Genomic DNA, 25,611 nt, shown 5'->3' with positions numbered 1-25,611 from the left:
AATATTTCGTTACTAGGATTTCTGAAACCAAAAACAGCAGAAAACGAGCAAGCGGCTCTTCGGCATCTTGTTAATAGGTTAGTTCCAGAAAATGCACGAATATGACATAAAGTGTGCATAAAACATGTAGATATCATCAATAATGTGGCATGGAACATAAGAAATTATCGATACGTCGGAGGCGTATCAAGAAGCAGAGAGAAGAGAAAGAAGAAAGAGAGGGCCGGGCTGGGCGCGGGCGCCACACTTAAGTGGATGTGTGGCGCCCGTGGCATCGGCGCCACACAGGCTAGTGTGGCGCCCGTGGCATCGGCGCCACACATCGAGCCTCGCAAAACGGCTAAGTCCCAGAGGATTTGTCTCACAGTATGTTTTGGGGGGATTACAAGTGCATGTGTGGCGGCTGGGACAGTGGCGCCGGCAGGAGGGGAGCCACATGGGCATGTGTGGCGCCCGTGGGAGAGGCGCCACACAAAAGGGTTAGATTGGTGAAATTGTTTCGCCGGAGAATTAGTCTGTGCTTTTCTTTCACTTTTGGGTTATTTTTGTGCAAATCGCCAGCCAGAGCGGCTCGTCTGAAAAAGATATGGACAGTCACAGGCGGTCGTGTCAGCGCAAGCTACACTTGTCAAGCTGAGCGAAGCATGCAGGCCTCCCGGCCGCAACATTTGTCAAGCCGCGCGCAGCATCAGCATGCACGCATTCCGAGGACGGATGGACGCTGTCATCTCTCCACTCCAGTCCACCGCACCGCCACCCGCCACGCCGGAGTGCCGGAACGGAATCCCCTTTCTCTTCTTCACCGCTCGCCTCGCATCGCATGCATAGACCACACAAGTCAAGAATCAAGGAGTAATTAATCCATCGGAAATGCCGATGCGGCGGTGCGGCGACGGGTGCGACGGCGCGGTGGACGCGATGCTGCAGTGCCAGAAGGTGAGCGACTTCCTCATCGCCGCCTCCTACCTCTCCATCCCGCTCGAGCTGCTCTACTTCGCCTCCTGCGCCGACCTCGCGCCGATCAAGTGGCTGCTGCTCCAGCTGGCCGCCTTCGCCGTGCTCGGCGGCTCCGTCCACCTGCTCGCCGTGCTCTCCCACCACCACCCGCACTCCTCCGGCCTCCTCCTCGCCTCCACCGCCGCCAAGCTCCTCGCCGCGCTCGTCTCCCTGGCCACCGCGCTCTCCCTCCTCACCTTCATCCCGCGCCTCATCCGCGCCAAGCTCCGCGAGGCCCTCCTCCGGGCCAAGGCGCGCCAGCTCGACCGCGACCTCGGACTCATGCGCCGCCGGGTCGAGGCCACCTCCCGCGTCGTCCGCATGCTCACGCGCAACATCCGCGCCTCCCCGCTCGACCCGCACGCCATCCTCCACACCACCTTGCTCCACATCGCCGACGCGCTCGCGCTTCACGTCTGCGCCGTCTGGGTGCCTGCACCCGGGCCCGACGGCGACGACCAAGTCCTGCAGCTGGTGCACCAGGTGAGCCTGCAGAGAGACAAGGGCGCAGTGCAGCTGGTCTCGCAGGCCCCTATCCCCGCCGATCACCCCGACGTGGCCCACGTGATGTCCAGCGAGGCCGCCAAGGTGCTCGGGCCGGGCTCGGCGCTCGCGAAGGCTAGCCCCCGGGGATCCGTGGCCGCCATACGGATGCCCATGCTCAAGGTCTCCAACTTCGACGGCGGGAGAACTCCCGAGGCACGCTCCTACGCCATCCTGGTGCTGGTCCTGCCTGACACCGCTGGTTCGCGAGGATGGAGTGGCCAGGACCTGGAGATCGTGGAGGTCGTCGCGGACCAGGTCGCCGTCGCGCTCTCCCACGCGGCGGTGCTCGAGGAGTGGCAGTCACTCCGCAGCAGGCTCGCCGAGCAGCACGGCGACCTGCTGTACGCGAAGCACGAGGCGGCGACGGCGACGGAGGCCATCCACTCCGCCCAGAGCGCCATGTGCGGCGCCATGCAGAGGCAGATGCACTCCGTCGCCGGGCTGCTCTCCATGCTGCGGCACGACGCCTCCGAGCGCGGGATGCGGCCCGAGCAGAGGCTCGTCGTCGACGCCATCGCCCGGACGAGCGCGCTCTCGCTGGCGCTGGCGAACGACGCGGACGCGGAGACGCTGACGATGAGCCGCGTGCCGTTCGGCCTCCACGCGCTGGTCAGGGAGAGTATGGCCGTCGCGCGATGCCTGTCCGGGTGCAGCGGCGTCGTGTTCTCTCACCAGTCGGAGAATGCCCTGCCCGAGTGGGTCGTCGGCGACGAGACGAGGGTGTTCCACCTCCTGCTGCACATGGTGGCTACTCTGCTGAGCCGCCGGCCGTGCGATGGCGCCGCGCCGGGATGCCTCTCGTTCTCCGTCAAGAGGCGCAGTGCTAGTGACGAGGAGAGGTACGGCCGGGACTGGACGCCGATGCGATCATCTACAGGTTGCACCGTACGTGTTGAGTTTCAGGTTCGGATGGAAACACCAACGGTCAGACCCGCCAGCTCCGAGATGGGGTTTAGCTTCGGCATGTGCAACAAGATCGTGCAGGTAAAGTGCGCCAAAATTGATTTAGAAGGGGAATTGCTAGTTATCTGCAAATGGTTCGATGATCGTTCACACATTTCTTTCTTCGATCGTCAGATGATGAACGGCAGCATGCGGTCGTCGGGATCAGACGGAGCACGCATCACCGTCGTCCTGCAGTTCCATCTCCCACAGCCGGGCGTGCACCGGCGGACGTCGGCGCCGTCCATCCCTCGCTTCGACGGGCTGAGGATCCTGCTCGCGGACGGCGACGGCGTGAGCCGGGCGGTGACCCGAATGCTCCTCGAGAAGCTCGGGTGCCAGGTGATGCCCGTGCCGTCGGGATCGCACTGCCTGAGCCTGCTGGAGAGCGCCGGCTCGTGTTTCCAGCTGGTGCTCCTCGACCTCGACACGGGCGCCACCGCGGCGGAGGACGTGTTCGAGGTGGCGCTCAGGATCAGGGAGCTCAGGAGCAGCTGCTGGCTGCTCGTCGTCGCCGCTCTGGCGTTCGGAGGCGGGGACGACGGAGGCGGCGTTCGCGAGACGTGCCAGCGGGCGGGGATAAACGGCGTGGTGCAGAAACCTATCACCCTGACGGCGCTCGGAGCTCAGCTCGCTGGAGTACTTCAGAACAACTGACGATGGTTGAACTTACCGAGGGGCGATGGATGTCAGTATGTCACGTCACGCACTGCGTTCTTGTTCTGTTTCCATACTGCTAGTGCTACTTCTTCACTGCATGCTTCAGATGGCTCAAGCTGGAACACGAATAAAAATAAAAATCATGGCCATCGTTCTTCTTCTTCGAAGATGATAGGCGATCCAAATGCAAGCGGATCGGTGTGCGAAAACTTGTTTTTACAGGGCGCTCGTACCTACCGGAGTGACATCAGCCATGTGCTGACCAATTTTTTCACAAAATTGTGAAACAAATTTGAAACATAATCGTAATTGAAACACTAATATTTTTGTGAAACAAACCGTAGTGGCAATGATGTCATCAGTTTCACTTTTTGTCACACTGTTTCACAATGTAATGTTTTTCATGTATCACTTTAGTTTCAAAAAAGTTTCTGTTTCAATTATTAGTTTTATATTAGACAAATGTTAAAAACCTCACCAATCTCAAAGCAGAGAGTGGACGGTAGATGTGACACTTACAACTACATGCGCCTTTAAAATCGCCGCTCTCGTCCCAAAATTTGAAATGTGAATGCATCGCGGCAAACAACAACCATAACGGCGCTTGTCCGCCTCTTGTAGCCTTGGGCCTGACTGGCCTCCGGTCGCCTTGGGCCCACCTGGAGGCCAGTCCATCAGTGGCCACTTCGCTACCCCTCCTTCGTGGCACCATGAATAATATGTTTCGATTCAGCGGCCAGGGGTGGCGGATGGTCTTTTGCACCGCCATCAACGACACACCCAGCGCTGGCATTGAAAGCATCCACACCCATGTCCTTTTTACAACAGCGACATTGTCCTTGTCCTGCTATTGCCCACAACATGCCCTCCACCATTGTTACTTCTCTTCTCCCAGCTCAGGCAGCATCTCTACATGACGGCCATGGGCAAGGGATCGTGGCCATGGAGGAAGCCCAAGCACGACCACAAGGTGGAGTTGTCGGCCGGGAAGTCTAAGAAGCCGCACAATTGTGTCCCCATCCTGTGGACGTGGCACTCTACAACAACATGACCAACTATGAAGGGTGGGATGACGTCCACTTCCCCGATGGTTGGATCCCCTCAACTATCGCAGCGTTCCCATGACACCAATGCCATGGCAGGGCCGGGAGAGGTTTCACTCGTGGGTAGGCCCTTATGCACCCGGATCTCCTCGCAGACCCAGTCTACGGCATCAACTCGTCGATGTGGGACATGTTTGGAACACTCGAGTGGGGTCCTCGCCGCCAAGCCGAGTTTGACTACGACACCCCCGCGTTGCTGGATGTGAAGGAGGGGAACGAGGAGGAGACGCTGATACGTCCAAAACGTATCCACTTTCCCGAACACTTTTGCTATTGTTTTGCCTCTAATTTGTATATTTTGGATGCAACTAACACGGACTAACGCTGTTTTCAGCAGAACTGTTCTGGTGTCTCGTTTTTGTGCAGAAATCCAACTTTCAGGAAAAACCTCGGAATTTATGCAGAAGGCCCTATTTTTCCAGAAGACTCACGGAGCCAGAAGGGCAAGTCAGGTGGAGGCCCGAGGGCCCCACACCCTAGGGCGGCGCAGCCCAGGAGGGGGGCGCGCGGCCCTAGCGTGTGGCCCCCTCGGCCGGCCTCCGACGCCCTCCTTCGGACTACTTATCGCCTTCGACCTAAAAACGCACGGGGAGAAGTCGAAGTCGCCAGAAACCCTCCGTAACGCCGCCACATCGCGAAACTCCGTCTCCGGAGCCGAAGTCTCGCGTTACGGCACTCCGCCGGGACGGGGAATTGGAGGAGATCATCGCCATCATCACCACCGACGCCTCTCCATCGACCAGCCATGTTTCCCCCATCCATGTGTGAGTAATTCCCCCGCTGTAGGCTGAAGGGGATGGTAGGGATTGGATGAGATTGGTCATGTAATAGTGTAAGATTGTTAGGGCATAGTGCCTAGTGTCCGTAATTGGTACTTTGATGATATTGTTGCAACTTGTTATGCTTAATGCTTGTCATTAGGGCCCGAGTGCGATGATCTCAGATCTGAACATGTTATTATTTCATCATGATATTCATTGTTTATGGTCTTACCTGCAAGTTGTATACACATGTCGCTATCCGGAACCAATGGCCCCGAAGTGACAGAAATCGGGACAACCGGAGGGGATGGTAGTGATGTGAGGATCACATGTGTTCACGGAGTGTTAATGCTTTGCTCCGGTACTCTATTAAAAGGAGTACCTTAATATCCAGATAGATTCCCTTGAGGCCCGGCTGCGCACCGGCTGGTAGGACAAAAGATGTTGTGCAAGTTTCTCATTGCGAGCACGTACGACTATAATTGGAACACATGCCTATTGATTGCTTTGTACTTGGACACCGTTTTATTATTATCCGCAAATGCCCCGCTTGATTGTTACATGAGTTTCTCTCATCCATGCAACGCCCGTTATCCGTCCCCGTGCCTACGGTATTTTAATCCTGCTGTTTACTATAATCACTACTGCTGTCTCTCGTTACTCGCTACTGTTATTTCACTACTGCTACTGCTGTAAAACTGTTACTATCGATAAACTCTTGCGAGCAAGTCTGTTTCCAAGTGCAGCTGAATTGACAACTCCGCTGTTAAGGCTTTCAAGTATTCTTTGTCTCCCCTTGTGTCGAATCAATAAATTGGGTTTTACTACCCGCGAAGACTGTTGCGATCCCCTATACTTGTGGGTTATCAAGACCGTTTTCTGGCGCCGTTGCCGGGGAGTATAGCTTTATTTGGAAGTTCACTTGGATTGATATTGTTCGCTGCAAATTCTCCATCATGGGTAAAACTCGCGATCCTAAAGTCGCCATATTACCATCCACTACAAGAAAAGGTACAACTCTGAGTACTTCTGCTGCTCTTGATTCACCATCTCGTGATTGATAAACTTGTTTCACCACCACATGCTTCACTTGCTGGTACTTCGCTGAATCTGAAAATTCTTATAATATTGATGATGCTTCTGTTGTGCTTGATGATAGTGGTTCATTGGGATCTTTTCTAGATGCTACAATTTCTAGGTCTAAACAAATTGAAAATACTGAAACTCCTGATGCTACTACACCTGTTAATTCACCTGAACTTGATTATTCTAGTGATGATCCCGATGAAGATTATGTGGAGCTTAATGATGATCTTATTAATAGATGCAATGCTACTCGCTGATGCAAGTAAAATTAAAAAGTTTCTCACACAATATACTTGTTAGACATAAGTTTTCTCCTGATCCTAAATTTGCCACATCTCCTATATGCATTAAGGATAAAGATTATGATTTTTCTCTTGATCTATCTCATATAGCTATTGTAGAGAAAGCACCCTTTTGTGGTACTGAAAAAGAAAGTGATGTAGAACACATGATTGAACTTTCTTCTATGAGTAGCTTGTTTTCTGATGATATCAAGATGCATACTTATTTTGTCGCTAAATTTTTTCCTTTCTCATTAAAAGATGATGCTAAAACTTGGTATAATAATTTGCCTCCTGGTTCTATTAAAAGTCCAACTAATTTGCGTGATGTTTTCTTTCGAAAATACTTTCCTGCTAGTGACAAGGGATTAACTTGTCAATGCCTATGGATTATAGGCTAGGGTTTAGTTAGAAGTAGAGGGCAAGTAGATCTCGAAGGTTTCAGCCGAAAAGTACTCGACGAATATGAAAACTAGGGTTTGCAGACAATGATTCGATGATCTTCTCGTCCCTCGACCCCCTTTATATAGGTGGAGCCGAGGGATTCGTGCTATACAAGGATTACATAGTCCGGGACGGTTTCTAGCTCATCCCGCCAGATTACAAATAACACTTCCTATTACAACTCTATCTTTTCCTTAAATACATCTTGGGCTCTCGAGTCTTCTTATTCTTCGGGTAGTGGGCCTTCAATAAACCCCGGGTACTATATTAGGCAGGCCCATTTGGGATGCCTATATCAGTAGCCCCCGAGATTTTGCTTGAATCATAGAGTCAGGGAAAATCTCTACCGTTTATTTTTACTCGAAAGCTCTAACTTTCATACTTTTTCTCACAAAATTCTATATTGTACAGGGATATTGGTAGTTGGGGCTAGTTCATCCGACGGATCGGTACTAGTTAACCGCTCTAGTGGCAATCCGCAAAAACCTACTTCAAAATCACGTCCCCGGACATGATTTCGGGATACCGGTGTAAACTTCGACGAGCGCCGCTTAAGGTCTTACCATTCTGTCGAGTCCCGGCTAAATTTATCGAGTACCTAACGCGTCCGTCAGATTTTTCTTCGTATCCGTTGATACGGATAAAAGTAGCAGAGCGCAGTCTTCGGCGATGCCACGCCCAGCAGAATAGGTCCGGGGTCTTACCTTCGCAATTTTGCGGCATTCGTAAATTGATCGCAACTTCGGCGTTCGAGAATATATTGTCGAGTGCTTTTCCGGCTGCTGGAATGGCACATTTTATCGAGTCAAATATGACTTATATTGCTTTCCCGATGGGAGTATATGGAGAGTTAATGATAACTCGAAATATATTCTCTTGCTTGTTCTATTTTTCCTTTGTCAATTTCATCGGGCACGCGAACAGGCTGTCTCCCGATGGGAGTAGCTCTCCGAGGCTACAGCCAAGAACTTGTGCTTGACTGTAGGCTCAACATTTTCTATTTTTGCCATTGTCGAAATTTTTCTTTTTTCAAAGTAGCCCCCGAGCATTTGGGCAAAAACTTGTTTCTGACCAAAAGCTCCCGATGCATTCAAATAACTTATCCCTGTCGCCATTCTCCTTTAACTTGTCGACATACTTTCCCTTGTCAAATTTTCTTCAACTCTATCACTCGGTCGATATTTTCCTCGCTTTGTGGGTCCGTCGTTCCCACCATGTTGACACGTCGTGCAAGTGGGGGACACACGTCCTCCGCTTTTTCTGGTGCTCGTGCGGTAACGCTTGTCCCAAGAAAAATACTTTTTGCCCTTGTAACCGAAGATCAATTCTCACCACACGATTTCCTCATCCAACGGTACACTCGCTTCACCCAATTCTTATATAAACCTGTCTTCAACCTCCGTTCATCCTCGCTTGCGCCGCTCACCTGTTCCTCTTCGCAAATCTTCCTCTCGCGCCCAATCTTCGCCGATTTCCCGCTCTCGCATACATTGCTCAACCCGCTTCCGTGGATGCCGCCGCGTGCGCGTTTGACCCGCCACAAGCACTCCGCAGTCCGCGATGGCCGCCGAAGATTTTGAGTGGGAGAGATCCAAGATCTCCAACCAAGACTCCAACCTCGATGAAAAGGCTTGGCCTCGATGAAGAAGGAAGGCGCCATCCGCTTTCCCAGTGAAGAAAGCTATCCCAAGCCTCCAATGGAGTATCGGGTTAGTTTCGTTGATCATCTTATCCGCGGCCTCTCTACCCCAATCCATGATTTCCTCCGCGGTCTTCTCTTTGTCTATGGGATTCAACCGCATCATCCGACCCCCAATTCCATCCTTCACATTTCTATTTTTATCACCCTTTGCGAATGCTTTCTTGGAGTTGCTCCTAATTGGGCTCTTTGGAAACGCATCTTCCGCCTCCGCCGCAATGGCTCCCACAACGTCACTTATAACATAGGTGGCGTTGTTATCTCGTATTCGTATCGATGTCGATTATTTCGACGTCAAGTTTCCTGATTCTGTCCAAGGATGGCGCAAGAAGTGGCTTTACATTCACGAAGAAAGCGCCAACTCCGTTGAGCACAACATAATTCCCTTCGACGGGAGTGCCAAAATTCAGCGCCGTTGCTCCTGGGATGCCGAAGCTTCTGAGGAAGAGAAAAAGGCGACAGAGGCGCTCATGTCTCGCATTCGCCAGCTTCAAAATACTCGAGGCGAGGAGCTATCTGGTGTTCAAATCACCGCTTACTTCCTTAGGATTAGAGTGCAGCCTCTTCAGGCTCGCAAAAATCCCCTCGTGGACGTACTCGGTGAAAATGACGCCAACCGAATCTCCGGTGACCTTTCCACCAAGGACTTGGAGAAGTTGGTTCGAAGGCTTTCTCGCTCGGGCAAAGATCCAGCTTCCTTCTTCTTGTCGTGTGGAACCATACAGCTCCACCAATCCACTCCCCAAGGTATTTTGTCTTTCCGCGTTTTTATCTTGTTGCACCTTTTTTCTTGCATCTCATTGTACTCGTCATGTCTTTACTTTTTCTTTGGTTTCTATTTTTTCAGGATCATCCTAGTATAACTTCCCTTCCTCCTCTTCCTGAGGGTGGAGAGGTCGAAGAAATGACCATCGCTGCCGACGATACTCAAGCTTCTTCTGTTCCTCGAAAGTGAAGTTGCGGGTTCTCACAAATCTGCGGCTTCTCATGAGAGAGAGGCTGAGTCCGAGGCCGGTGAGTCGATCGAATCCCTTCCTCCCGCTCGTTTCTCCGAAGAACAAAAGGAAAAGGACTCGAAGTCGAGGATTCTGGCATTTCTAAGGCTGAAGAAGTTGTTCCTTCGGATCCGAAGGCAGCTTATGATCCTTATTTTGAGTCCCTCATCAGCTCGTAAGTCAATTTTATCTCTCCTCCTTTTTTGATGTACTCGAAAAGTTTAACTCTGTCTTGCTTTTTATACTCGTCGATTTTTGTTTACTAGTGATGAGGAGGAAGTACCAGCCACCGACGTAGCTCCTCGGACCAAGCACGTCACGTACCGTGCTTGTTTCGCACACGTTAGTTGAAGGAGATGAAACATCGTCTCCCCAACAAAACGTCGTCACTACTACTCCACCGTCAAGCCCCCTTGTCCCTTCGCCAAAAAGGGCAAGGGTTGAAATGGTCGTTGAGCCTCCTCCTCAATTGGGCAGCTCTTCGTCGCAGCTCTTAGATGATGTAAGTTTATCGAGATCTATATTTCCTCTATTTTGCTTTTGCGGACCCTTACTCTTGTAATGCCGAAGTTTTTCCCCTTCTTACTTTTTTCTTTGACAGCCTATGATCAAGGATCTCATCCGCATCGGGTCCCAATTTATTGGGTACCGCGAGTATGCCAACAGAGCCGAAGGTAACGACCGTTGTACTTGCTGTTTTTCCTTGAATTTTTACTCCTTCCGCTTGTCGCTATTTTGAATCTTTCTTCTCTTTCTTTTCCTTTCTCAACATAAAAACTTGCAGAGGCTAACAAACGTGCCGAGACACTTTCTCGGAATCTCGAGAAAAGTGAAACGGCTCGCAAGAAGGCTGAACTTGCCGCTAGCGAAGCCGTAGCTGAAGCCGATGATGCCAAGGCAAAGGCTGCTAGTGTCGAAGAATTGCAGCAAAGGCTCAAAGATGCCGAGTCTGCCTTGCACGAGCAAAAATCTGCACAGGTTGCACGAGAACAAGGGATCATCAAGCGCTTGAATTCGCAAAGTCGACGCACGCCGAGTAATATCGCTTGTCCCTTCGTTTTGTTTGTACTTCTTGTTTCTTGGTTTTCGACTAACATTCTGTTTTATATGGCAGCTCAAACCAACCAAGATTTTGATCTCGGAGAAATCTGTCAATGACCCTCTCCTTGACGCACTTTCTCTTCTAGAGTCCCATGGACGCGAAATTCGTGAAGGTGTGGCCAATGCCAATGGGGCTTTGTCGGCGTTGTTCCCCTACTTCTTCCCGAAGAAAGAGGAACCTTCGACTTTCCTTGACCTCGCCAAGATGTTCAATACATCGAAGATCTTGGGCTGAAGCTGCGCCATGAGAACATGAAGGTAGCGGTTGAAAATATCGTTGCTCAGGTTGCCGACGGCCGCAGACTCTCGACCGGACAAAGGTTGGCGACACCGATCCGATAGAACAATCGAGGTGGAAGTCACCGATGAAGGCGGCCAAGCCCAATACGAAGAAAATCTTGGCGTATCTCGGGATCCAGCCAACGTCGACTCCTAGTTCGTCAAGGCCGGAGGTCTAGTTGCATGCCTCTCGTTTTTCTTTTGCTTCTTTTGCTCTTGTCGCCAAAGTAGTCTTTTGGCGACACGTATTTCCCTAGCCCCACCGTAGGGCCCTTGTAATTATTCTCGAGAGATTAATGAAGAACTCTATCTTTGCCTCGTTTTTTAATGTTGTTCTGTTTTAAATTTCAGTTGATATTTGATAACTATACTCCAATTCCTACTCCTTCCAATGCTTCGCCTTCTTCCCGCGCGAGAGAACTGCTATCGATACCGCACCTGTCGATGATACCCTGTCGCAAGAATTGAATGATCTTCGACAACAACTTCAGTATGCGAAAAAGCAAACACTTGTGATGATGGAGCAGTCTCGTAAATCATCTGAAGCCGAAAAAGTTGCCCTTCAGCAGGTCCATGAGGCTATGGCTGCTAAGGAGATTGCTGTTTCGAAGCCGAAAAGCGGTCACTCGAGAAAATTTCATGCTCGAGTTAATGAATGAAGCCAGTGCAGATATGTCGGGTATGTTTGTCTCGTCTTGTGATATCTTTCATCTTCATGCTATTGTCTCCTAAAGGTTGTCCCTTTGTTGTGTTGATAGGTGCCTTTATTGATGCTGCGGCCGAGGAAGAGAGGGTAAACACTAGGACAAGCCTCCTTGTCAATCTTTCCTTGGACCATGGTTGGTTGTTTTGGGCCACTCCGGAGAGGACCCGCCAAATTATCGATTTCAGGATCGTACCTCTCAAACCCGTGATTTCCTTCACTTCGTACCAAAACCTTATCTATGGTTTACAACTCCATGTTTCCTCGAATGTCCCACCAAAAACTCTTCCCGAATTGATGGAGAGATTCAAGGATGCTCGCAGTATCCACGATTTTGTCAAAGCACAACCGGTAGCCGGTGCCGCATTTGCTCTTATCATGCTCCGGATCTCGTCACTCAAAGCTTGACCTTGCCCAAGTTGTCGATAGGGTTCATCAAAAGGTAAAACGCCGGAGAGTTGGTGTTGATAGGATTAACACGAAGGTTACACCTATAGCCGAAGAAATGATTGAGGACCTTCTTCGGATGGATGCCGACTTTTTTGCCGATGGCCATTATGCCGACTTTCTTGGTGCTGCTCCGGAGGAGAACAGAGTTACTCTTGACGACATACTGAATCAAGACTAGTTATTTGCTTCTTGTAGAAATTTCTTCTTTGTAGTCCATGACCATATTGTAAAGCAACCATTATATTTCTATGTTTGCCTAGCCCCCGAGTATTTCGGTGACTTTTTCTATATTTGTATATTTGCGAGGTTGTGGACCAAGGCATTTATATATTGAAGGCAAGTGTGAGCCCCGAGCTTTTATTGAGTACTATTTTGTATTTTTATTGACTCACGAGGTATTTGAATACCAAGGCAAGATTTTTTCTTCTTTTATCGATGAACTATATTGAAATTCGTCTGAACGATGACTTTGGTCGCGTTGACAAAGAAGAAGGTGATATAGCCACTATCTTTATTATATTGCAGCACCGCGAGCCCGCCTCATTAAAAACCTTCTCCGGCCCCACTCGGTGCCCCGAAAAAGGAAAAGAGTGCGTCTCGAAAACTCGCGGGCGTTTCATTACATTGAAGTTTTACAAGGACTATATTTCGACTCTAGGCGTAGAACCGCCCGAGTTGCGCCACGTTCCGTGGGTTTGGCTCCTCCACCCCCGTCTTCTTGTCCTTTATCCCGTATGCTCCTCCTCCGATTACTTCCGTGACGATGTAAGGGCCGAGCCACGGTGACTCGAGTTTTTCATGACTTTTCTCGCGTGAGCCGAAGAACTAGGTCGCCCACCCGAAAAGATCTTGGCCGCAAACGTCGACCGTGGTAATTCTTCAAGTCCCGTTGATATTTGGTTACTCGAGACAATACTTCGTCTCGAGCTTCATCAAGTGCATCCACATCATCTTCTAATGCTTTCCTCGACGTTTCTTCGTCATACTCCGCGACACGTGGAGAGTTGTGCTCTATCTCGATTGGTAGTACCGCTTCGCTCCATGTACCGTAAAGAACGGAGTTTCCTGTGTCGCTGTATTTGGAGTTGTTCGGATGCTCCACAACACGCTTGGTAGTTCTTCAGGCCAGGTATGTCGAGCTTTTTCTAGTGGTCCTAGCAAGCGCTTCTTGATGCCATTGCAGATGATGCCATTGGCTTTCTCGACTTGCCCATTGGTTTGAGGGTGTGCAACTGATGCAAAGTTCAGCTTGATACCCACCTCTTCGCAATAGTCTTTGAATTCATTGGACGTGAAGTTGCCGCCGTTGTCCGTGACGATGCCGTGGGGCACTCCAAACCCGAAGACGAGGTCTTTTATGAATTTTACCGCAGATGCTCCGTCCGGTGAATTTATCGGCTTTGCTTCTATCCACTTTGTGAATTTGTCGACAGCCTACTAGCATGTATTCCTTTCCTCCCGGCGACGATTTGTGTAACTTGCCAACCATGTCGAGTCCCCATTGTGCAAAGGGCCATGACAAAGGTATTGGTGCTAGCTCGCCGCCGGAGAGTGAGGTTTTGCGGCAAACCTTTGACACGCGTCGCAAGTTCGTACTATGTCCTTAGCGTCCTCTATTGCCGTCAACCAAGCAGAATCCTGCCCGAAAAACCTTGGCTGCGATAGCTCGACTACTTGCGTGGTGGCCACATATTCCTTCATGTACGTCCTTTAGAATTATTCTTCCTTCTTCGGGTGTAACGCACCTTTGCAAGACGCCCGAAATACTTCGCTTATATAATTCTCCTTTAACCACCGTGAAAGCTTTGGAGCGTCGGATTACTCGCCTTGCCTCAACTCGGATCATCTCGGTATTTCTTTCCCGAGGATATATGATATGTATGGCTGCATCCATGGTATCTCGTATTACTAGGACCAGGTCTTGCTCTTCTTCTTCTTCCTCTTGCTTCTCCTTGATAGCCCCCGAGGGTTTCTTCTCCTTCTTTTTGATTTTGTCGTCTCGATGGATCTCTCTCGTTATCTCCTCCCAAAATACACCTGGTGGGACCGCAAGGCACCGCGACCCGATGTTTGCAAGAACGTCGGCTTCGTCGTTGCTCAATCTGCTAATATGTTTTACTTCGCATCCATCGAACAATTTCTCGAGCTCATTGTACACCTCCTTGTATGCCATCATGCTATCATTGACTGCGTCACATTGGTTCATAACTTGCTGAGCTACCAACCGTGAGTCGCCAAAGATTTTTAGTCGAGTTGCTCCGCAGTGCTTTCGCCATCTTCATCCCGTGTATGAGAGCCTCATATTCCGCTTCATTGTTAGATGCGTTAGGGAACGTCATCCGAAGGATGTACTTCAACTTGTCGCCTTCAGGTGATATGAGTACTACTCCCGCGCCAGCCCCTCAAGCCTCTTGGACCCATCGAAGTTCATAGTCCAGGTTCTCGATAAATCTGGGGTCCTGTACTTTGTATCTCCATCCACTCTGCGATGAAGTCTGGTAGTATTTGCGACTTTATTGCTTTTCTTTTTTCATACGTGATGTCCCGAGGGGAAAGTTCTATTCCCCAAAGGGAGACACGACCCGTAGCTTCTGGGTTGTTCAGGATATTTGACAAAGGAGCTTCATTGACCACTATGATCGGGTGTGCCGAAAAATAGTGGCGCAATTTTCGTGCCGTCGTGAACACTCCATATGCTAGCTTTTGGTACCGAGGGTACCTTTGTTTTGAGGGAGACAAGACTTCGCTCACGAAGTATACCGGTCGCCGTACTCCATGAATTTTCCCTTCTTCTTCTCTTTCGACAACTAACACCGAGCTAACCACTTGGGGTGTGGCTGCAATATACAGCAGAGAGGTTCCTTTTCCTTTGGAGCCACCAGGATTGGTGGTGTCGATATTTTTCGCTTCAAATCCTCGAAAGCTCTATCGGCTTCTTCGTTCCATTGGAATTTATCTCCTTGTTTGATCAGCGCATAAAATGGTAACGCTTTTTCTCCTAACCCGGCGACGAATCTGCTCAAAGCCGCGACTCGCCCAGCTTAGTTGCCGTATTTCTTTCAACTTTGTTGGCTTCCTCATTGTTACTATGGCTTGTATTTTGTCGGGATTTGCTTCAATCCCTCTTGCTGAAACTAGAAACCCCGTAAGTTCTCCCGCTGGGACGCCAAAAGAACACTTCGTCGGGTTCAGCCTTAAGGCAGAATTTGTCGAGGTTGTCAAAAGTTTCTTTGAGATCCTCGATCAGCGTTGTCCCCTTTTTTGATGTGATGACGACATCATCGATGTATACTTGCACGTTTTTCCCGATCCGTGTTGCTAAACATTTCCGCATCATCCTCTCGATATGTTGCTCCCGCGTTTTTAGACCGAAGGGCATTGTCTTGTAGCAAAACACGCCGTACGGTGTAATAAACGCTGTCTTGGCTTCATCATCTTCTTTTAATCTGATCTGATTATAACCAGAGTATGCATCCAAAAAGGAAAGACGTTCACAGCCTGCCGTGGAGTCGATGATTTGATCGATCCTTGGGAGGGGAAAGTGATCCTTAGGGCAATGCTTGTTTAGACACGTGAAGTCGACGCACATGCGAAGGACCGTCGTGTTTTTCTTCGGCACCATCACCGGGTTAGCTACCCATGTGGCTTCGTAGATATCTCTCTCGATAAAACCAGCTTCCTCTAGTCGATTTATTTCGATAGCATGGATTTGCGGTTTGGTTCCGAAAAACGCCGCAAAGGTTGTCTCGATTGGTTTCGCTGTTGGATCCAAATTTAGGTGGTGCTCGGCAAGTTCCCCGGGTACTCCCGGCATGTCACCTGGACACCATGCGAAGATTTTCCAGCTCTCACGGAGGAACTCGACGAGCGCGCTTTCCTATGCGATATCCATGTTGTTTGCAATGGATGTCGTCTTTTTGGATCCGTCGGGTGAATCCGCACCTCCTTGGAATTTTTCTCTCGTGTTGAAAGTTGATTCCTTGTTTGGCCTTCCGACGTCCGACAGCACGTCGTAATCGGTCATGCTCTTCGACGCCAAGTATTCCGCTTGCATCCCGAAGGTTTCGACAATCGATGGAAATCCTTGTCGCACTTATCGCCTAAAGCGAAACTCCCTTTGACCGTGATTGGTCCCTTGGGTCCAGTGCAATCTCCATAACAGGTATGTATAGTGTGGTACTGCCATAAATCTAGCGTATGCTGGTCGTCCCAACAAAGCGTGGTACCGTGATGGGAAATCCACGACTTCAAACTCCAGCTTCTCGATTCTATAATTTTCTCGGGTTCCAAACCGAACGTCGAGGTTGATCTTCCCCAATGGGTAACTTGGTTTTTCCGGTGTGATGCCGTGGAACCTTGTGTCTCGTTGGCTTCAGGTTTGCTAAGGATATGTTCATCTTCCTCAATGTATCTCGCGTACATGAGGTTTAGCTGCTGCCGCCATCTATGAATACTCGAGAAACGTCAAATCCTGCGATAACCGCCGGCGAATGAGTGCCGACCGCCCTGGTCGAGGAACCCGCTGCGGGTGGTCCGCTATGGTGAAGCCGATGTCTTGTCCCGACCAATTGAGGTACTCAACTCGTTGGTGGAGGCATTTTCTCCGCCATGAACACCTGTCGCGATATTACTTTTTGAGCTCTATTGGATGGCCTTCCCTTCCGAATCATCGACACTCGCTCCGTTGGAGTTAGGATCAACATAGGGTGGTGGTGCCGGTGCTGCCGCTATTCTCGAGCTGGTGTTGATTGCCTTCCGTAATCGCGGGAGGTGGCGGTAGATGAATTTCGCTCCTAGGCTCCCGAGGGTTTCTCTCGTGCTGCTCGTGCGTGAGCGTTTTCGCACATCTCGAACATTGCTTGGAAATTTCGACAATCTTTCCGCAGGTGTCCCGACTGTCTTTTCCCATTGCTATCGAGGAAAAAATGCATCCGGCACGGTCCGTTCAAGCATTTCTTCGGGAGACATAAAAGGTCGTGGAAACCTTGGCCCACTATTTTGCCTCGTTACGGAGTCGTCCCTATTATCGCCTCGCTGCTCATTGCTTCTCCGATAATCATCTCTCGTTGCTTGCTCCCGTATTTGACCGAAATCCTGCCGAAATTTGCCCCGGGGCGTCGTAATTCGATATCGTCGAGGAAATCGTCGCCTCGTTCGATAATTTCGACTACGGTCCTCCTCCGGCGACCTGTGTCGTTTATTGTGGACAGCGTCTTCTCCGTCTGCCCATCTATTTGCTATCTCCATCAACGCGGATACTCGTTTTTGGATTGGTCCTTCCCAAGTCCTCGACAAAATCTCCGCGCTCGATTCCTCGCGACAAACGCATCTATTGCTCTCTCGTCGATATATTTTCTCGCCGAGTTTTTTATGATGTTCCACCTTTGGATGTATTTTCTCATTGACTCATCTGGCTTTTGTCGACACGCCCTCAACTCTTCCAACGATGCAGGCTTCTTGCATGTGGATCTAAAGTTCTTGACGAAAACGTCCTCGAAACTTTCCCAGCTGTCGATAGATCCCGGCGGAAGTTTTTTGATCCAAGATCGAGCGGCTCCACTTAAGTGCACCTGAATACTTTGCATCGCTGTTGCTCTAGTTCCTCCAGCTTAGCTTCACCGTCTCGAGGTAATCAATTAACCAGTCCTCCGGGTCTTGCAAGCCGTCGAACTTTTTGAAGTGATCGGGTAACTTGAATCCCGAGGGGACTCGAGTTTTTCGGACTCTTCTCGTGAAGCACGGTAGACCACACATATCCTCGTCATTAAGCTCCGGGACCGCCGATGATCTCTTCTGCTTTGCCTTGCTCTATCGACCCTCGCTTGTGCTCCTATGTCTCTTGCTCCACTTGGTCCTTCCGGAGCTGCCGCCGTTGCCGCCGCAGGTCGTGGACTATTTTGCCTTGCTCGCTCCTTCGGGAGGCGTTGCTACGAACGCCGTCCCCATAGCTCCAACTCCTGCCAATGCCATGTTGTATAGTGTTTCCCTTGGATCTCCCGGGGGCGGCTTGGATGCGAGGATGTAAGCTTGTGTCGCCATATATCCAGCTTCTGGTGTCTTAGGGATAATATTTCCTCTTGTATCTATCGTCATAAAGGACATGTCGAGGTTTTGAACCAAGTACTCTCTTTCTCGCTCGGGTATGTGTTGTAGCCTTGATCTTCCTCTCGTTCCGAGCCTCCCGTGGCTATCACCCGAAATTCTAGATTGTCCACTTAGATCTGCCCTTCTCCTGCCGGGATGCGTGGCTGCCTCCTTTCTCCCGTTTAGCTCAGCCGTCTGTTTTTCTATTTCTCGGGCAGTTCGTGCGAGCATATATTGATAAGCTTGCAGCTCTTGAGCTGTAGCCGTTGTCGTCATTGGTTCTCGAACCATCTATGGCTTTTGCCGCTCTATCCCGAGCTGCTCGTGGAAGTTGAACTCGACGCGTGGTGTGGGCCCGACGTATTTAGTGCCCATACCTCTCCTTAGATCCGAGGGATCGACAAAAGGATTTCCCAATTGATCGAAAGCCTCCGATGTTTCCTCTTGATCTTCGATAGCATAAATCTGATGATATTTTGTACTCGGATCTATGTTGGGTTCGGTGACATCATTGTTGAGATTGATGAAGACCTTGCCCACCGTGAGAGATTTGTCGATGAAGTTGTAATCGTCGACATCGCTTGAGCCATCGCTTATATATGAGTCCGCGGATGACCTGGACGATGCGTTGTCGAAGATTTTGGCGAGTTTCTCTCTCGCTCCGGTGCCGACGTAGCGTGTTGCCGAAGTTTCTTCTTCGACTCGGTTGATGATGCATAGCTTGAAAATTCAGAATCGACCGCCGACGATCCCGACGAAATCGGAATTTCGACACGATACGATCCTTCTTTCTTGACGCGAAAGTGGAACCTTCCGAACGTCATCTCCAAGGGCTCCGCCAGATACGCATATGCATCCAAACGGGAGGGTGGGTGAGGAACAAAATCAACAGGACCGAGTAGCGATCTGTTTACCTCGATCCATAGTGTTGCTCCCGGTTGACGATGTCGAAGATCTTGAACGTGCCATCGAGATCGGATCCTTACGCCTCTAATTCCCACGAGACGGCGCCAATTGACAAGGGATTAACTTGTCAATGCCTATGGATTATAGGCTAGGGTTTAGTTAGAAGTAGAGGGCAAGTAGATCTCGAAGGTTTCAGCCGAAAAGTACTCGACGAATATGAAAACTAGGGTTTGCGTGACAATGATTCGATGATCTTCTCGTCCCTCGACCCCCCTTTATATAGGTGGAGCCGAGGGATTCGTGCTATACAAGGATTACATAGTCCGGGACGGTTTCTAACTCATCCCGCCGGATTACAAATAACACTTCCTATTACAACTCTATCTTTTCCTTAAATACATCTTGGGCTCTCGAGTCTTCTTATTCTTCGGGTAGTGGGCCTTCAATAAACCCCGGGTACTATATTAGGCAGGCCCATTTGGGATGCCTATGTCAGCTAGTGCTCAACATGTTGCTTTACAGAAAATTTATAGATTTGACCAGGGAGATGAAGAGAAATTGCCTGAGGCTTGGGAAAGATTTTGTTCTCTTATCAGAGCTCGACCTGGACATGATTTAGAAAAGAATGATCTACTTAATATATTTTATAGTGGACTAACCATTGAGTCTAGGGCATACCTGGATAGTTGTGCTGGTTGTGTTTTCAGGAAAAGAACTCCAGACGAAGCTGAAGAATTATTGGCTAAAATAGGCCGGAATCATGATGATTGGACTACGCCTGAACCAATTCCAACGCCAATATTGAAGAAGACGGGTTTAATTAGATTGAATGATGAAGATATGAGGGAAGCCATGAAGTATCTCAAGGAGAAAGGTATTAAATCTGAAGATGTGAAGAATCTACCTCCCATAGAAGATATATGTGATATAATTCCCCCTTCATCCATGATTGAGGTAAACTCCCTTCAGCGCTTTACTAGGGAAGATATTTCGTATTCAAAACCTCCTTCGCAATGCTTAGATGAGTTTGATAATTATATTGTTAAGCAAGAAAATTTTAATATGAGAGTAGAGAATCATCTAATGGAAAATTCTCAAGCTATTAGCAATTTGCATGATATTGTGGAGAGAACCTTCAATGATGTTAAGATGCTTGTTAAACATTTTCAAATGGTTCAAACTCAAATTGATCAACTCACTAAAGTGCAAAATGACTTATTACAAAATAATTCTAAAGAGAAACATGCTTATGAAGTAACAACTAGAGGTGGTTTCTCTACCCAGGATCCTCTATATCCTGAAGGGCATCCCAAAAGAATTGAACAAGATTCTCAACGCATTGAACCTAGTGCTCCTTCTAAGAAAAAGAAGAAGAAACATAAAAATGTTGTAGAATCCTCTGAACCTGTTAATGATCCTAATAGTATTTCTATTTCCGATGCTGAAACTGAAAGTGGTAATGAACATAATAATAATAATGGTAATGATAAGAATGATGTTTCTGATAAAGAAGAAGTTGAAGATGAACCTGAAAAGCAAGATAAGAATAAAAAGTATACTAAAGAAGATTTTATTGCTAAGAAACATGGTAATGAAAGAGAACCTTGGGTGCAAAAGCAAATGCCTTTTCCTGCTAAGAAACTAAAATCAAAGGAAGAAGAACACTATAATAAATTTTGTGATTGGATGAAACCTTTATTCTTGCAAATCCCTTTGATCGATGCTATTAAATTGCCTCCTTATTCAAAGTATATGAAAGATATTGTTACTAACAAAAGGAAAATCCCCAATGAGGAAATTTCCACTATGCTTGCTAATTACTCTTTCAATGGAAAAGTTCCAAAGAAGTTGGGCGACCCGGTATACCTACTATTCCTTGTTCTATTAAGAATAATTATGTTAAAACTGCTCTATGTGACTTGGGAGCCGGTGTTAGTGTTATGCCTTTTTCTCTTTATAAGAGACTTTACTTAGATAAGTTGATACCTACTGATATATCTTTGCAAATGGCTGATAAATCTACTGCTATTCCTGTTGGTATATGTGAGGATGTTCCTGTTCAAGTTACTAATAACTGTTTGATATTAACTAATTTTGTTGTGTTGGAAATGCCTGAAGATGATGATATGTCTATTATTCTTGGGAGACCTTTTCTTAACACCGCAGGGGCTGTTATTGATTGCAATAAAGGAAAGGTTACTTTCAATGTTGATGATAGGGAGCACACCGTCTATTTCCCCAAGAGGATTGAAAAAGCATGTGGAGTTAATACTATTTCTAATGTGAGAACTATCAAAGTCGGAACTATCGATTGTCCAATATATGAGCCTAAAGAAGAATATCAAACTCTTGTGATTGGATCTATATCAATACAATTCAAGGTAACATGATTGATTTGAGGTTTATTTCTTCTTATGCTATGTAAAATTTATTTGGTGGCAAGACTTGATCAACCTTGTTAACAAATACTTTTTATATGCATAGAGGAGGTAAACAACATCTCTTTCTTCCTCCATTTGCTCTACTTGCTGTAGCACTTTTATTTTGCAAAGTTTCTTAGTTAATTAGAGATTTCAAAAAATTTCCTGGCCAGTAATAATAAACTTAATACCCAGAAATGTGCATTTTTCAAAGTTTTCAAAAATTCACAAAAATTATACCGTTGGTCCTATTTTTCGAAAATGCACCTGGGAGCACTTGGGGATGACCAGTGGGGCACCCCAGGGTGGCACCCCACAGGCCGGCACGGCCAGCAAGGGGGGCGCGCCACCCTGGTGTGTGGGTCCCCCTTTGCCCCACTTCAGCATCTCTTCCTCCCACACTCTTCTCTCTCCCGAAAAAATCGACACCAGCTTCCTCGCACTCGTGTTTTTGCTCAAGAACTCCAGATTTCTCGATCTCTTTGCTCAGCCTAGATTTCTGTCTGAAATTTGGCACATTTGCTCTTCGGTATGTGACTCCTCCAACCATCCAAGTAGAATTTTGTTTGGTTGAGTATATCTTGAATATTTTTCTGCTGTAGGTAACATGTTTAGTGAGCTTGCATACTTGTTCTAAGTGGTAGAAACTAGTTTTGATGCATGATTAGTACTCTAGCAAGTTCCTATGGTAGTTTCCCTCAATTATATGTCACCAAATCAAATTTTATATTGTTTGTTGAAAAATTTCAGAAAATGGAAGGGAGTAGGCACCAACTCAACCAACAAGAATTGGAGGTGCAACAGGTCATGAGAGTTCACCGCGAAGAAGGAGTATACCCCGCTTACTACCCGTGCGCGGATTTTATGAGAAGTGCAGGGATCTTTCAAGATGTTCAAAGTCTAATCTCTCGTGCAGGGTTGGATGATTTTGTTGATGGTGAACCATGCCAATATGCAAAACTGACTATGTCAGTAGTGCAGGATTTTAAATTCAATTGGTCACGATCTAACCCCATGGTTCAGTACAAAATTTATAATAAAACTGTCAACTTGCCATTCAATGATTTTTGTGCAGCAATCAGAGTGCCGCAATGGGGATCATGCGAGAAGATAAGGGGATCGCCGCAAGAGTTCTTGGATCTCTTCAAGATGATTTGTCATGGAAGAAGCTTCTCAGAGGATGGTGGTAAAATCAGTAACATTCATCTCCCAGCTATTCGTTACTTTCCTTATTTCATCACCAAGTGCGTTCTAGCAAGAAAGAATGGAAGTAAAATATCTATTCAGGATCTAGCCTTTCTAGCTGCTGCATTACAAGGTGATAGGACTTACAACTTGGGTGCTTTGATAGCCAATAGACTTGCTACTAACCGTGAGAAGGGAGGAATTTGTGTAGGTCTCATCGCCTCTCGTTTATTAGCTATGCATGGTGTAGAACCTCACCATCTTGATATTCAGCTCCCCATAGAGAAACTTGACATAGTCTCCATGATTAAGCATGAATTTGTTTCGATTCGTCTAATTTGAGCAACCTGTCTTACGGAATAACATTTTACAAGAAAGCTTGGAGATTAACTAAGAAAACTGAAAAATTAGTAGGATTGCCTGCACCTGCTCTGTTTAACCTTGATTCCAGGGAGGATTGGTCAGTCACGGAAGGTGAACTGAATGCATACATAAAGGGAGATGGCCATCGTGCAAGAGACAACACGGATGAGGTCGAGGAACACCTCGACTCGTCATCGGATGCAGCAAGTTCTTCGCATCAACAAGTTGGGCATGAGGAGCCTCCATGCTTTTCTTCTGCATCGGTACCTTATTATGACTACGCCATGTATGATCCACCGGCATGGAACCCAGATCCTCGTTGGGGTTGATCTCCACTTAGGACAAAAGCCTAAGCTTGGGGGGAGGTATACCGGCATCACTCATTCTTTGCATATTATGGTTGCTGGATACTTGTACATACTTGTTTAGTTTCTTTGAGTGGTTTTCTAATGAGAGGGAGATGATATTTGGGGAAGTGCTGCCTGAAAACAGATTCTGGACTGTTACTAAAAAAAATCGTGCGCACAGCCAGAACGTTATTTTGAGTTGCCAATTTTTGTGCATGTTCCCCAGGTTGTTATCTGTGGTGACCCGGCATACCACTGCATGGTGTAGTATGCAAGTCTGATATAACACCAATGAAACACCGTTCCACTAGTATTACATCGCTCAGAGTGGTACAACAGAAACATTTGCGGGTCCAAGGCATGTCTATAGAATTACAACAGACTCTTTACATAATATCATCACAGCCTCCTACTTTACAATGAGGTAAAACTGCAAATAAACTCCAGAAGAATGACTCGTGGTCTAATCCTAACACGAACTCTACTTGTAGAGTATTTAACTAGCTACAGAGGCTATGAATAGATTCTAGCTAAATAGGAGCTAAGTTTAGGAAGCTAGTTCCTTTCTATTGCTAATCTAGGTTTCTCCTTGTTGGATGTGGTATCTGACTCTTCTGATAGGTTCCTGTCCCTTGAAGTAGTTGTTGACTCCTCGGTCTTCGAGTTGCACTGTAGATCCTCCTTCGATGCCTCCATATCTAAGCAGGGGATTTAAGAGTGGTATGAGTACGAGCGTACTCAACAAGTTTATTATAGGAAAGAGGTGTTTAATGCACTAGCTACGACATTAGACCAGAAAGTCTAATACCAATGCAAGTTTTCATAACCATTTCTTCAAAAGATTGCTTTTATTCAGAAGAACTATGTCCGTCAGCCTTCACCGGTTTACTAGAACTTCATGGAGCTCCTTTCCGGCCGCGTTCGTAGTTCCATATCCCGGAACAGGGAGTGCCAGGTCACGATTCATTACACTCTGCAGAGGTGTGTTGCTTTACCCATAAGAGATCTTAACCTTGGTGCCATCCGGGAATGACCCGTCCACACTTCCTATGGTGTGAGGCCCGGTATAAGGTCTAGCCAATCATGTTCCTCCGCTACCTCGAACACCCACCCTTTGTTGCATGCCCCGACCCTGGGTCCACGCCGGTCCCATTATTCCCGTAGATTTCGGGGTGGACCCCGACCACGACATCAATGCGGGGCTCTACCATACATTCCTACGCCGGTAGCTGCAACCCATCCTAGACCGCAATACCGTGGGGACTTAGGACTCCCCAGCCTCACCGCTTGCTCCTTCGGGCGACAAGTGTACTACGGACAATGCCGTGGGGACTTAGGACTCCCCAGCCTCACCAGCTTGCCCCCTTGGATTACAAGTGTACTACGGTAAAGCGCATCCGTTGATGAACGAGAGGTGGAAACACTTTTGACTACTCCGTCCCACTCCGGATCTTATGGTTAACACGGGTATTACGGCACAAGAATCACTCGGACGACATTTGTTGTTTAATCCTAGATGGATATAAACCCGTGCAATGGAACCTCCACCATATCAACACAATCCATGGTTCCATTGCCCACCACATAGTCATATTCATAGTTATGAAAATAGTGGTTTTGCTTTTTATGCAATAGTGATAAACATAGTACTTTGCAAGTAATTTGATAAAGATACTCAAATGACATGAGCAAGTGATGAACTTGCCTTTCTTGACTGCAAGATTATGCAGTCAAGGTCTTCGATACGCAATAACTCCAAATTCTGAAATAGCATCATCGTCCGGTAAGGACGATGTTTAAAAGATTGCCAAGGATGCAATAATGCATAAGTATGAGATGCAATCGCTCTAAGCGTGACCTAACCCCGATGATTTAGGATCAGTGAGTTGTAATGATTGGTTTAGGGTGTGTTGCACTTTTAGAGAGATTCACAAACAAGGTTCTTATTCAGGTTTGTGTTGTTTTAGAATCATAAGCAAGTGGTAAAATGAATAGTAGCAATCATACACACCAAGGAGTAGTAGTTGTATAATAAGTAAAGAACAATTATCAATTTTAAGTCCTATAGTGCATGGTTGATGATTACTTATTATATAATTCAAAAGAATAACTTTTGAAGAACATGTTCTATAATAAAGAACAAGTATGATATCTAGGTGTGTGGGGTTCTATGGTTTTCTATGGTTCTAATTGGTTTCTGGAGTAAGTAGTAGATGGATCACAACAATGTTGGATTCATCAATACCTAGGGCTGGTAAGG

General features: G+C 47.7%; 1 protein-coding gene across 1 annotated transcript; it reads left to right on the top strand.

The window, feature by feature from the left end:
- The first annotated feature begins 876 nt into the window (after positions 1–876).
- On the top strand, positions 877–3,141 carry LOC124688193 (ethylene receptor 4-like). Its single transcript, XM_047221907.1, has 2 exons — positions 877–2,526; positions 2,620–3,141. The coding sequence occupies exons 1-2, from the start codon at positions 877–879 to the stop codon at positions 3,139–3,141; spliced, it is 2,172 nt and encodes a 723-aa protein (XP_047077863.1).
- The last annotated feature ends 22,470 nt before the right edge of the window (positions 3,142–25,611 follow it).

This window comes from Lolium rigidum, chromosome 2 (genome assembly GCF_022539505.1).
Source record: "Lolium rigidum isolate FL_2022 chromosome 2, APGP_CSIRO_Lrig_0.1, whole genome shotgun sequence".
Lineage (NCBI taxonomy): Eukaryota > Viridiplantae > Streptophyta > Magnoliopsida > Poales > Poaceae > Lolium > Lolium rigidum.
Note: the sequence above shows the minus strand (reverse complement) of the source record. Positions and strands in the feature narration are given on the sequence as shown.